This window comes from Accipiter gentilis, chromosome 21 (genome assembly GCF_929443795.1).
Source record: "Accipiter gentilis chromosome 21, bAccGen1.1, whole genome shotgun sequence".
NCBI lineage: Eukaryota > Metazoa > Chordata > Aves > Accipitriformes > Accipitridae > Astur > Astur gentilis.
This window is the reverse complement of record NC_064900.1, coordinates 1,136,657-1,149,972: the sequence shown is the minus strand read 5'-3', so window position 1 is coordinate 1,149,972 and position 13,316 is coordinate 1,136,657. Positions and strand designations below refer to the sequence as shown.

At 51.8% G+C, this 13,316-nt stretch overlaps 1 protein-coding gene across 2 annotated transcripts; it reads left to right on the top strand.

Annotated features, from left to right (window-relative positions):
* The first annotated feature begins 6,442 nt into the window (after positions 1-6,442).
* COPS7A (COP9 signalosome subunit 7A) lies at positions 6,443-9,959 on the top strand. 2 transcript variants are annotated; one of them, XM_049824842.1, is made up of 8 exons: positions 6,443-6,725; positions 6,868-6,943; positions 7,511-7,599; positions 7,675-7,877; positions 8,356-8,461; positions 8,837-8,988; positions 9,352-9,417; positions 9,739-9,959. In XM_049824842.1, the coding sequence occupies exons 1-7, from the start codon at positions 6,564-6,566 to the stop codon at positions 9,389-9,391; spliced, it is 828 nt and encodes a 275-aa protein (XP_049680799.1). In that variant the 5' UTR covers positions 6,443-6,563; the 3' UTR covers positions 9,392-9,417; positions 9,739-9,959. The 2 variants fall into 2 exon arrangements, with proteins under 2 accessions (XP_049680799.1, XP_049680798.1); XM_049824841.1 differs by having other exon boundaries at positions 6,444-6,725; positions 9,352-9,959.
* Positions 9,960-13,316: the final 3,357 nt, after the last annotated feature.

The following is a 13,316-nucleotide window of genomic DNA, read 5'->3' as shown; positions in this document are numbered from 1 at the left end:
GAAACCCTGGGAGATGTGGGGGGGGGAGTCAGGAAAGCCATCGAGGTGGTGGGAACAGCGAGCGCAAGGCCTGATGTCACTCTTACGTGATAGAAAGGGAACGGCTTGTTTGGAGCAGAGGTTTAGACAAGCAGAGCGGCAACTGGCGGTACTCTGGATGGGGTGGGCTCAAAGGAAAGCTAACGTAAAATTACAGGGAAATTTGAGGGGAGAGATGGAATCAGGTGGGCCGATGGAGGAGCAGCTGGGTAGCTGTGGAAAGATGACATGAGAGTGACGCTCAGTCTAAAGTATTACTCTGAAGGTGTTAAGGCGAGGGTGATGTGGTGATGGAAAGAAGATGGAAATGTAAAAATTGTCTCGGTCTGGCCAGGATTTGGACCAGGATCAGTGTTTGTCATGTGAGGACAATGAAGTACCTCCCTGCCCGGCCATACCTGGGAAGGGTATGAGGCTTTTATTTCTGTCTGGCAGAGTCACTTTTAAATCATCGTGTGCAGATCATTTACACCCAAGAGTCCTGAGGCCAAGCGGCCCACTGCTGCTGTTTTTAGTGTTGTTTCCTAAGGGCGGAGAGACCCACGTGGTTGCCCTGCTATCTGCAGAACTTTGTCTGTCTGTCTGCTAGTTACCACAGGTTTGACAAAAGAACCAGAGTCTAAAAGGTAAATGAGCTCCAGTAAGTTGTATAAAAACCGGCAGCCTGACAGAGGAGAGAGACGCTCTCGGTGCCTGTACTGGAAGAGAGCCCGCAGCCATGCTGCTGGGCAAAACCCCACAGGTCGGAGCAGGACAGCCAGCAGGCCAAAAGAATTAAGCAGAAAATATTGCGAAAGCTGTGCATGTTAGAGAGGGGTGGAGGAGGAGCCCGGCGACAATAGGGTATAGGCCAAGGGGAAAGGACTCATGGACGCAGCAGACTGTGGGAAGGGTGTCGTGAAGATACCCTGGTTGAAGGTACGGTCACGGGAAGTACAGAACATATAGGAAACGAGTCCATAGAGAACCCAATTTCCTCGGCCCGGTTGCTCACCAAACAACTGGTTAATAAGCTCTGGAATATCAGAGACGTCCCAGAAGACTGGAAGAGAGCTATGCCCTGCCAGTATTTGTAAAGAGCAAACAGAAGACCTGAAAGTTTCTAGGCAAAGCAACAAAGAGCTGATATGAGATTCTCCAGTTAATGCCAATCAGCCCGATTTGGAGGAAACCGATTTTGCTGCATAAACTTGTTTTGTTCTTGTCAGTCTTTGATGTGACTACAGGTTTGTTTGGAAAAGGTGACGCCTTAGATCTATCCAGGCTTCTGGAAGCATTAATACCCCAAAGCATGCTGATGAGAGAAAAATAGCATTATGCAATATTAACAAAGCAGGAGGTTAAGTGAGCTGGTTAACTCCTTTTAATGACCTGCAAACGCAAAGGAGGTCGTCCCTGGAAGCCCACCGGTGAGTGGCAGTGTTTCTATGTGGATGCCCAGGAACCAGCCCTGGGTCAGGTATGACTCACCATTTTATTCAGTGCTTGATGAGCAGATATAGCTCATTCTGACACAATTTACTGAGGACACAAATATTGTTAGAGTGTCAAAAATAACGAGGATGGGACCAGCACAGAATGACCTACTGCGCTCGGTAAGGTGGTCGTTCTCACGAAACTTCTTACAAGACAGTCGAGAGCTCATCGTACAGGCATGAGCAGGAAAAAATGTCCGAATCTACAAAGAACAGCTTCCAGTCCTGAAAAGAGGTGATCTGAAAAGGATTTAGGGACCATAACGGGCAGAAAACCCAACATAAGGCCAGTGGGCCAGGCTGCAGCGGTGGATCTGAAGTGATCCCAGGCTGTGCAAAGGCAGAAGTAAGGAAGCAAAGTGAGGAGATGATTAAACCTCTCTCTGTGTCTGGGTAAGTTCCATACTGGAAAACTGTACGCTGCTTCATGCTCCATATTTTAAAAATAACTTTGAATCAAAGGTGATCCGAAGGCTGGAGATCTCAAGTAATTTAAAGAGGTCAACCTGTTTAATGTATCAAAAAGCAGAACGAGACATGATTTGCTTGCAGTATCACTTCCTTCCTGGGGAAAAGTCTACCAGGTATTCTGGCAGAGAATAACACGAGCCAGTCACTGGAGAGTGATTAATCACAGGAACAAACTACCAAGTGAAGTGCAAGATCCTCTCTCTTCTGGAGTCTTTGAATCACGACCAAAGGCCTGTCTGGAAGACAGTTCCTGGTCTGCAAAATCCTGCGGGCTGTGAGAGCCGATCGGAGGAAGAGTTACCGTGCAGTTACTCCCTTTTTAATCTCCTCTGTAAGCAGCTGATATTGGGCTGCCTTTAGGCATAACCGGGTACGGGTCTTAGGATCCTGTGTGCATTAGCCCAGCACAAGTTCTAGGGTTAAAAGCCTTCTGGATCGTGTTGGTATCCAAGCCGTTCACCCCAGCCTCCTGTGTCCTTACGGTGTTTTTGTCTCGGAGTCTGTGTTACACACAGTTGTGAAAAATCAGATGTGACCCTAGCTATGTTTGGAGAAGGGCTGGGGAAAAAATATCACCAGCGCTTTGACAAGTTATTTGGATTCTGCGGTGGTGAAGAGAGAAACAACCTAGAATGAGACAGTACAGCTCTCCAGGCTTTAAAGTGGGACAGTGAGCGCATAGGAAAGAAGGTGGATCTACAGTACAAAGAGAATGGAGGTTTCTTTCTGGAAAGATCAGAGTGAGATCAGAAGAAAGAGATGGTGCCAGGGGTGGTTACAGTGAGAATTAGAAATCCCAAACATTCAGAAATAACAACGCAGAACCTCCCCGTGTCACGAGATTTATCGTAAAATTATGAAATGTTGTAAAGCCTTGCTTTCATCTGCATTCTTCGCCTCCTACTTCCGACTCTTTAGGTTACACGAAAAATCACATTTCACAGTCTCCCTGTGACCATAAAGGTAGGCGTTTGCTTTGTGAACAAAGTGAAAGCATGGGAGTTAATGACTCCAGGAGTCTGGAATTTAATCTCAACACCCGGCACCCTGATCTAGGCACGAGGCAGAGACAGTTACTAAGTTATGGGGATGTCACCACACACTCTCATGAGGGTTTTTGTCTTTTAGGAAGACGATGACCTTCTCATTCGGATTGCTCGGAATCCGATTCATTCAAAGGACTTTCTGTTCTTTGCCCTTGTTTTAGCTCTATGCAGGACAAAGAAGGAGCAGACAAAAACGTGGGGACCCGGCACAGAGGACGTAGGACCTCAGGATCGGAGTGGAGGAGGAGGACAGAGAGAGCACCATGTAGCTAGGATGCTCCGGCTGCCTGGCTTTATCTGGCTAATAATGAAAGGCAGCAAGCGTGTCAGAGAGTGTGAGAGAAACAGATCAATAGAGAGATAAAACTGAGATGGAAGGAGCTGGCGAGGGGGTGGGGAAGAGAGTAATAAAACCCTACGAATCAGCAGGGTTACGGCTGAACTTGATTTGAATGCGCTCTGCGCTGGTGTAAGTGAATACAGCAGGTGTAAGGCTATGGTGAATCAGACCTAAATACAGAAACAGAGAGGGGAAAGTAGGAAGGAGATAGTCCTCTTGTTAACACTGCCCTGTAACCTGCCTTCACAGCTCTGGCCCAACCTTACAAGCCCTGCTTCTCCTTTAATCCTGCTATATGAAGAAGCCCAGACTTTGCTAGCTCTGAGAATACAGATTCATAGCCTTTCCCTGCTTCCTTGGGCTACTGTGATCTTCAGTGTGATCTTCAGCCTGTCCTGAAGATGTGTCTGTTGGGTAAAATGTGTCTCGGTCACGTTTTACCCGACCGAGTGCAGGAGATGCTCCTTACCACCTCCTTCACCGAGGACCCGGGGCGGGACAGCTTCTGACAACGCCCTGAACCGGTGGCTCCGGGGCAATTTTCTAGGAGAGACGATTGACTGCGCCCATGCGTACGTACCAACGGACGCTGACCAGAGAAGCCTCTTTGTTCAGCTCCAGAATTCTGAGGCAAATGAGACTGAGACATCCCAAAGCTAAGGGGACATCAGAGCATGTGAATGAAAACGTGCTGTACCGGCACAGGGCTGAGGGTCTGGGTGCCTTCCCCTGTCAGGGCACCTGTTTGCCTCCCCGGCCCAGGTACTCAGAGACGTTTGGCTCCTTCCGCCTGGAATTAGTTTTGAGTGACGTCCATCTAATTCTAGTGGCACGGCCATTAACGTTAGAAGTTCGGTTTTCCACACCGACCATCGCTGTCTGCACTGCTCCCTCCTTCTGTCAGTAGCCTCAGCGTGAAGACCAAGCACTGAAGGGTCTCAGGGACTGAAGGGACCCTGAGAAGGGGTAGGGACAATACATGTGGCTGTTCAAATGAGCTCGGAGCAGCCTCTCACTGGGAGACGCCATGACCTAACTCCCCAAGGCAGCCACGGGTTGTATTTTCCAGCTCTACAATTGCGTTTGGAGCAGTACAGTACCCCAAAGGAGCCTTCTCCACGACTCGGCTACAGCATCTGCGTGAGAAGAACCAGAGTCAAAGCAAGTGATGAGAAGAGAGCTGCTGATACTGGCAAGTAAAACCTTAACAAACTTAGACTTTACCCAGGGGAAGATTTCAAGATGTTATGTTGATTTCAAGATGTTACGCTTACAGAAGCCTGGCAAGACGCAAGTCAACTGCCTTTAATACGTGCGAAACTGACCAAGCTGAAGACCGATTCCCTTGCGGGCAACCATGTGCTGGAGTGCAAACTTGCCCTGACAGCACTAAGATTTTAACACGCTAAAACCGTGTTGCCTGCACAGACTATATTGGGCTCCCATCAATTTGTTGCCTCCTTTGCTTTCAGGGAAAAACCTCCCTGACTTTGAAAGAAGCCAGCCATGAGGAAGTTGGTGCCGGATGGGATACTCTTGGCCAAAGAGCTTAATGCTGCTTATCGAAAGGAGCGTTTGCGGACCGCGCTCCTCCCAGTCCCCCTCGCAACTCACCTCCACCCTCCACATGATTTACACAAGACAAGAAGAGCGATGAAGGTTTTTTCCAAAATGACCCTCACTTTTTAGTCCCATCGTCATAAAACCAGCTCTTTCACCTAGCACGGGGAAGCGTGCCCTCGGTGATGCCTCCTGATCGCATTACACTGACTCATTTGCCCACGAATTGATACTTAAAGCATACCATAAACATTTCTATCCTTGTGGAGTGTTTAAACTACCTTTTTATGGCCATACCCTGCCTGCATCAGGGACGCATTTCTTGACAAGTGCGATGGTTAATGATTCAGCAGATAGTAAAGCAATTTTTTTCGTCAAAATTAATGCAGTAGAGGAGGGGGTGCATGCAGGGATTTAAAAAATGCATAGTTTAAATACATAAGTACGGTGCTTTGCAACATAAGATTTCTCACATTTACATATCCCCCAAGCGCCGCCCAAAATAGCGAGATCTTAATGGTGTGAAAGCCGAGCAAAGATGAGAGCGACGTGTAGGCACACGCAAGGTATTCTGTGCACCTCTTTCAATTCTGCAGGGGTCCTTACAGAACATATCACTGAAATACGAAAGACGCCGTGCCATGGAGCGGTGTTATGTTTTCTCACCAGTTATTTTGACGTAAACTTTGTACAGGTAAAGAGTATCCACCGAAACCTATGGGGAAAGCCACAAATACGTGGATATTCGCGTGGCGCCCGTCGCTATTAGGCCGGCTGTGGCTCGCCGGGCGCATTTTGCAGGGAGTTTTTGACGGAAAGAAGACGAGAACAGCGTCTAGGTGCCGGCAGCGAGCAGGACGAGGCTGGAAAAAAAGCGGTGGGAAAAGGGGAAGGCGCCGGCCAGCCGTTGCCGGTGACCAGCGTGGCCGGAGCCGGTGACGAACCGGTGGCCACCGTTAACCCCGGGGGGGAAAGGGGGGGCTGGCTGCACCCCAAGGCCCGAGGCCCAACCGGCCGCTGGAGGCCCAGGGACCCGAACCCCCGGCGTCTGCGGGCCCTGCCCGGGGCCCCGCGGGACGGGGGCGACGGGGACGCACCGAGGCTGGGCCCCGGGCGGGTGAGGTAATGGCCGCCCCGCCGGGCCTCGGCGCGACCTGCCGGGTCAGGCCAGGCCAAGCCAGGCCACGGCGGGCACCCTGCGTGGGCCTGCCTCCCGCCTGCCGGCTCCGGGAGACCCCGGCCCCGGCCCCGGTCCCGGTCTCGGCTCCGGGGCCGGTGTCCGGGCGCTCGGCCGGCGGGGAAAGCGCCGGCGGGCCGCTCCCGCCCGGCCACGCACACCCCAACCGGCTGGGGGCGCTCTGGCGGCAAACCCTACCCCGCCGCTCTTCTCTCTAACCGACCAATAGGGAAAGAGGCGGAGGCGGGTGTTGGCGCCTCCTCCCCCAATCCGGTAGGAAGGCGCGGCGGAGTCGGGGAGGTAACGCTACCCGGAAGCCGCCGCTCTAGCGACGGCGGTGCCATAGAGAAGCTGTGGCGGGGCGGGGTGGTGGCTGAGCCGGCCGGCGGCGGGGCCGGGGCCGGGGTCTCCGTGGGTGGGTGGGTGGGCAGAGCGAGCGAGCGCGGCGGGGTCCCATGGCGGCCGAGGGGAAGGTGACGGGGCAGAGCCAGGAGCAGTTCCTGCTGCTGGCCAAGGCGGCCCGCGGCGCCGCCCTCGCCAGCCTCATCCACCAAGTGCTGGAGGCCCCGGGCATCTACGTTTTCGGGGAGCTGCTGGACATGCCCGCCGTCCGGGAGGTGAGACCGGCCCCGGGACCGGGCCCCGGCCCTCGCGGCCTCCCACCCCTCTCCCACCCGCCCCGGCGTCGGTAGGCCCGCCGGGCCCTGCCCGCGGCCCCGGGGCCGGAGGGGGATGGAGCCTGACCCTGTGTCCCCGCAGCTGGCCGACGGCGAGTTTTCCCCCGTCTTTCGGCTCCTGACCATCTTTGCCTACGGTACCTACGCGGACTACTTGGGTGAGACCGGGCCCCGGAGACAGAAGGCGGTTCGGGGACCCCTTTTCCCTCCCCGTGCCGGCGGTCCCTCGGTGCCAGAGCCCCGAGATGTTGCAAACCCTCACCCGAACTGCCCGCAGCCCCCTTTTGCAGCAAGAGCTGCGCCTCCGTCGCTACGGCCCGACAGATGCCTGATTGCGCTTTGGGGCCGAGACCGCTGGAGTACCTGGCAGTAATTAATGCTGCCATTTGCTGGCTGCGTGGGGCATTTCCAAGAACATCTTGACAGAGGCGTTTTTGAGGGGTGAGGGGAAAGACTTAGGTATCCACTGGGAGCTGCAGACCCACATAAATAAGGCGCGGGACAGCTAGAGAGGATGACTTGAGGCCTAGGGGAGGAAAGGCTGCTCAGAAAAGGTCCTTTGAGCTGAGAATTGATGGGGATGGCTTGGCAAGACGAAGCATCGCTTGGGGGATTGGTGTGCAGACGCTTTAAGAAACGGGCATGGCGCAGATGCTGCTGCGCGGGGATGGGAAATGGAAAATGAGGCGTAAATCCTTATACCCTGTTCTTTCCCCTGATGACAGCTGAAGCAGCAAACCTCCCTCCCTTGACAGAGGCTCAGAAGAACAAGCTGAGGCACCTGTCAGTCGTCACTTTGGCTGCCAAGATCAAGGTAGTGGCCCTATTTTTCCCCAAGTTTTCCCTCCGCTGGGATTACCCCATGCTAGTTACCGTCGTGTTTCCACAGTGCATCCCCTACTCAGTGCTGCTGGAGCAGTTACAGCTGAAGAACGTCCGGCAACTAGAGGACCTCGTGATTGAGGCTGTGTATGCAGATGTGCTGCGAGGGAGCTTGGATCAGCGGAACCAGCGCCTGGAGGTGGATTACAGCATTGGGAGGGACATCCGGAGGGAGGAGCTAAGCACCATCACCCGCACATTGCAGGAGTGGTGAGGAGGAAGCCCCCAATACTAACACCCAAAAAAGGTTGCAGAAGTGGCCGGTGGCTTCCCCAGATCCTCTTGTGTGTCGCCGGGGGGGTAGCGTTGTGAGGTGGCCTACTCGATCCCCTTTCCCAAACTCCAATGGAAAGTAGTTTTCCAAAATAATTTTCCAAATTCCCCTGTTTGTTGCTGGAAGGGTGACGGGACTGCAGCAACGTTTGCGCAGTCCTGGCTGCTGGCAGGCGGCTTGCTGAGTATGTATCTGTAGTTCCTAACCTAGTGTCGCTCTGTAATTTGTCCCCCCTCCCAGGTAATAACGTCACTACGTTATTACATTGGACTCCTGCTCCTGTGTCTTCCCTGCCTGGTGTAGCTGTCACCTTCCGGTCTTTTTGGCTGCTAGAGTTGAAATCTGTCATCTTTCACGTTTCTTTCTGTGCTGTGTAAATTACCTGGCCTGTTCAGTTCTGTGTCTTGTCTCCAGGTGCCAGGGCTGCGAGGTTGTCTTGTCGGGCATTGAAGAACAGGTTAGCCGAGCCAACCAACATAAAGAACAACAGCTGGCACTTAAGCAGCAGATAGAGAGCGAGGTGAGTGGGCCGAGGAGGGAGCAGCCAGCGTCCCTCGCTTTAAAATAACTAGAACCAGTACCCTGTGGTTGTTACAGTCTGTGCTCAAGTGAGGCATTACCTTTTCCCTAGGCCAGACCCTCCCCCCCCAGGGGGCTGTGCCTGAAGAAGAGTCCTAAATCAGCTTAATGCTCACCTGCAGTGCAGGGGGCTGGACAGCTGTTAGCTCTTTTGTTTGACCTGAGCTTGCAGCTCTTCACTCCAGGGCTTGCTTTTAAAAACAAACAAACAAAAAAAAACCAAACAAACACAAAAAAACCCAAAAAAACAAAACCACCACAAAACGAACTAAAAATGTTGGGAAATCCCTTGGTTCTTGCTTTTCTGCTGTTGCAGGTGGCAAACCTGAAGAAGACCATTAAAGTGACGACAGCAGCCGCTGCAGCAGCCACATCCCAAGACCCGGAACAGCACCTAACAGAGCTCAGGGAGCCGGCCCCTGGCACCAACCAGCGCCAGGCGAGCAAGAAAACTTCCAAAGCCAAAGGGTGAGGAGTGGGGGCAAACAAAAAGAGCCACTCTGTGTGTGTGTGTGTGTGTGTGTGTGTGTGTGTTCAGAAGGTGAACTGAGGGAAGCCCTGTTTCGGAGCAATGAGGTTACTGAGTGCAGGGGTCTGCTCCCTGGACAGGGGGTGGTCAGAGATGTAGTCCCAGCTGAGCATTTCTGCTGCAAATGTGAGGGGAAATCCCTGCAGCTCTTGGTCTGAAGCAGAGTTCGTAAGCCTTCCTTGTGTTCTCCTCTTGCGAAGAATGTCGGCCACTCTTTGTGTTTAGAAAAGGAAGTCGGGGATGAGCCTGAGTGCCCACTCTGAATTGTTTGTTTTGTTTTTTTTCTCCCCCTCTATCCACAGGCTCCGGGGCAGTGCGAAGATTTGGTCTAAATCAAACTAGTTGGATCTCCCTTCACAACTGGGAGGGTGAGAGGAAGAGATTTGGGGGATGGAGGGGTAGCAAGGGTCCCAAGTGTGATGCTTCTGAGCTCTTCCCCAAGATCCATCTTGCCACCTACTTCTCCTGCATGTTTGTTCTCTTTCCCATCTCCATGACTGACTTTCCAGGCAGTGTCTCCCTCCTTTTCATCACAGCATTTCACACTCTAAGCTTCCAGCTGTATGCGTTGCCGTTTCCCCTACCACTCAAGCCCCCATCGCCACGGCCTTGTCTTTCTCTCTCCCTGTCTACTGACAGGTCAATTTGAAGAGCCATAAAACCGTTGTCAGTCACCTTTGCACCCACAGGGCATCACAGAAGCTTGGGAAAAGTGCGCTGGTGCTCAGCAATCATTTTGGCTCTATGAGACCCCTGGGATGCTTTGCTCCAGGATGCAGCTGCCATCTTTGATTGTTTAATCTTTGTTTTGCTAGGTGGGAGGGTAGTTTTTGAAGGGATTCTTTTAAAAATATATAAATATATTATAAATATATATAAACAATAAAAATACAGATCTATGGACATATCTATACAAACTTGTGCTCCTGTGGTGGTGTCTCTTTGTCTCATATACCGATTCTGGATGTTCTAAAGTAAGTCGTGATGTTGAGAGCCTCTGTCCCGTTTCTGGGTGGAATAATCTCAAAATGCTCACTTCCTTTTCCAGAGGGTAGTGCCACAGTAGCTCTATTGAGATGAGAGTCCATAAAGCAGGAAAGAATGATAAATCTTACTTAAAGAGTTTCTTGAGTGATTGATTTGCATCGGGAACATTCAAAAGAGGTGCTTTTCAGGTAGTCTCAGAGGAAGGTGCAGAGACCAAGGAAAAAGTTCACATTTGTGTCAATACTACGTGCCCGTGATCCTGGACAAAGTGGAAGGTGATGTGGGGACTTGTCTGACAGTTAAAGGTAAGAGAGTCAATGCCCATCTGGGTGAGTTTTCATAGTATGGACACTGCCTGAGCCATTCTCGGGTGACGTTGGAGTCTTGTCAAAAAAAAAAAAAAAAAAAAAAAAATTAATGACATTGACTCCTGCGAGATGCCCAGAAAAAACCCTCTGATTCTTCAGAGGATGCATCCTCAAGGCTGGCTTGAAGCCGAGTCAGATGGATGCGAGTGTCACACTGCTGTTCCATGGTGGTGTACGCTGATGTAAATGTAGATTAACACCGTGACTCCCACCCCCGCTTAGTTCTGCCTCTTTGCTTGTGCCAATGCTAAAATTTGATTCCCTGAACCTGGGTTTCTGGGCGTAAGCAAACCGCCGAAAAATTAATCCAGCAAGGGAAAGTCCTGATCTTTGTCTGCATGGAGGTTTTTTCAATTCCCTGGCCTGGGTGAATTTTGTCCTGGGTCAGACAAGTGAGAGCTGGAGCTGAGGCAGTGCAGGTGGGAGCAAGCTTTGTTGGCGGGGGGGGGGTGTGAGGCCGTGCTTGTTTTAGGGGTAGGCAGGTGCAATGTCATCTCAATACTCGAACACCACAAAATGCTGGTTTGTGCAATATTGCTGTCTTACTAATTCTGGACCGCTGTAATGCAGCGCTGACTTTCAGTGGGAAGCCCCTGTCACCTGAATCCACGGATTCATAAAACTTTCAAGCAGCTTCCTTCCCTGTGCGTAAAGTCGCAGGTCAGGGATGTGGCAAGCTGTCCCAGGGTGACTGCTGTCACTGGCTGAGGTCTCCAAGAGCTAGGGCAGCTCCACACCTTTCCCCTATCCTGTGCCCCGAGGCATCAAGCCCCTTAGCTGTAGTTGTCTGGCAACAGAAGTTCCAAAAAGGAGAGGTTTGGTATGAAGTTGTCCAGAGGAGAGATGCAAATCTGGCTGCAGGACCGCATAAGGGGCCGGTTGAGCCAGGCTTGTCTCAACCCACCGAGAGAGGTCTGACTAATTTGCAGCAATAGGAAGTCTACTTGACGAGTCCCGTTTTCTGTAAGTTGCAGGGAGGGGTTGTAAGAATGCTTCCAGCTTTTGTTTAAATTACCTTGAGCCTTCCTCCTGCTGCATCACATCACCTTCATCTGTCTCTCTCGGTGAGGAAAGTCACTGCGCTTGCTGCGCAAAGCAATGATGTCTGTGCGCATCAAGATTCCCCCGCTCCCTGGGAAGAGCTAGTCTGGGACCGAGATGCCAACAGGGGAGGTGATACCTGGCAAGCCCTGAGCACCTGCCAAATGTCTGGCACCTCACGCCCTTGGAAAGAGGAGCCGCTTGCAAAGCTGTTGGGGTGTGAGGAAAAGGAGCGAGAACGGGCTCAGGATGGAGCTGAGCAGCCGGACAAAGCATGTGTCCTAACAGCCGGCCGAGGTCCGGTGGGAGCTGGGCTGGACCGGTGTCCCCTCCAGGGAGGGCTGAAGCTACCAATAATGGAGGAGGGTATTTGTGCCCTGCAAGAGTCCCGCTGTTGCTTAGGAAGGAAGAGCAGCCGCAACAGCTCTTTGTCCCAGGCTCCTCCGACCTGTTGAGTTTTACTCTCTTTAACTGTGTTGTGGCATTGGGCACAAAGGGTCTTTTTAAACGCCCTGAATCCACAGTTTAAAGCCGGGCTGCAGATCCTGGGAGCAGAGTTGGAAACATCCCTGAGCCAGCAGTAGGCGTTCCACACGGGTCGAAGGCGATGCACTTGCGTGAGCGCCCTGTGCAGCACACAGTGAGGCAGAGCAGCGCCTGACCTCCGTACACACGCTGGCATCGGTCTTGTGGGCAAAAAACCCCATGCATGGGTGACGGCAACCAGAGTGTGGACCGACACGGGGTCCCGGGGGGGCCCACCACACCAGCCCTAGGCTGTGCTGAAGCCCCGGGCTTGGATCCTCACAGCTAAATCACAGCCGGTGCAAGTCTGCCTGTGTCCTGCCATAACTTTTTGTGGCATCGGGCTTGCCCCCCCTCTCCGAGGCTCAGCTCAATTCTCTGGTAGCGGCGTCTGCCAAGCAGAGCCATATAGGCCTTGCTTCCCCCTTCCCATTCTCTTTATTTGTTCCTCTTGAGGCCAGTAGTGTTGCGGATTACAGAAGAGTTTGGGATTAAGCGTATTTGATCAAGGGGCACCTGCACAGCTCTGAAAGTGTTCTGTTTTGTTTACTTTTCAAAGGGAACACCTTTTAAGACCTCCATTAAGAAAAAAGAAGCAGAAGGTAGCAGATAAAATTACTTCAGACCTTTGGTATGACTGAAAAATAAATGAGAGGTGTGCAGTGCAGAATGAAAATACTGCTGCAAATTGCCTTGCCGGATGGCAAACAGCGAGCAGGAGCATAGGTTTCCCTTTGTCCTTCACCTGAAAACCACGCTTTTTATTTTACTGCTCACTTCAGCCATGACTCTGAATTTCAGTCAGAGAGGATGTGAAGATTAATTAATTAGTTAACATTTGTAAATCACTTTGAAGATGGCAAGCGTGAGATAAGTACTGAGCATTATTATAAGTTTTCATTTTAATTTTAAATGTCTTTGTGTTTTAACCCTGTTTTTTCCCAAAGAAAAGACTGAGAAAACAGACCCTGAGTAGAGCAGAACAGAAATACCTGGACACACGACGCCCTAAGCCCTGGCAAAGGAATGAGGTTTAGGGGATTGTAGAAGAGAGGGTATGGAGAAGTGTTCGTCCCGGCTTGCGGAGCAGATCTGCCAGCCCTAGCATGGGAAGTGTAACGACTCTTGCACAGCGATTCATTGCAATCCCTCTTTGGGTCTCGCACGTGGGGCTTGGACATCTGGATTCAGGAAAGGGAGGAGGTAGGACAGGACCTGAATGGCTCTGTCGCTGAAGTCTGACTTTTGCCAGCCACCCTGTGCTGAGACATAACCATGGATTCTTATTGGGAATTGGGGTTAATGATGGTAATTCTCCTTATTGCATTACTAGGAGCACGATTTCT

Coding starts and splice junctions, on each gene's coding strand:
- COPS7A (XM_049824842.1), top strand. CDS start 6,564: ATGGCGGCCGAGGGGAAGGTGACGGGGCAGAGCCAGGAGCAGTTCCTG. Junction 7,878..8,355: donor ACCCGCACATTGCAGGAGTG/GTGAGGAGGAAG, acceptor TCTTGTCTCCAG/GTGCCAGGGCTGCGAGGTTG. Junction 8,989..9,351: donor AAAACTTCCAAAGCCAAAGG/GTGAGGAGTGGG, acceptor CTCTATCCACAG/GCTCCGGGGCAGTGCGAAGA.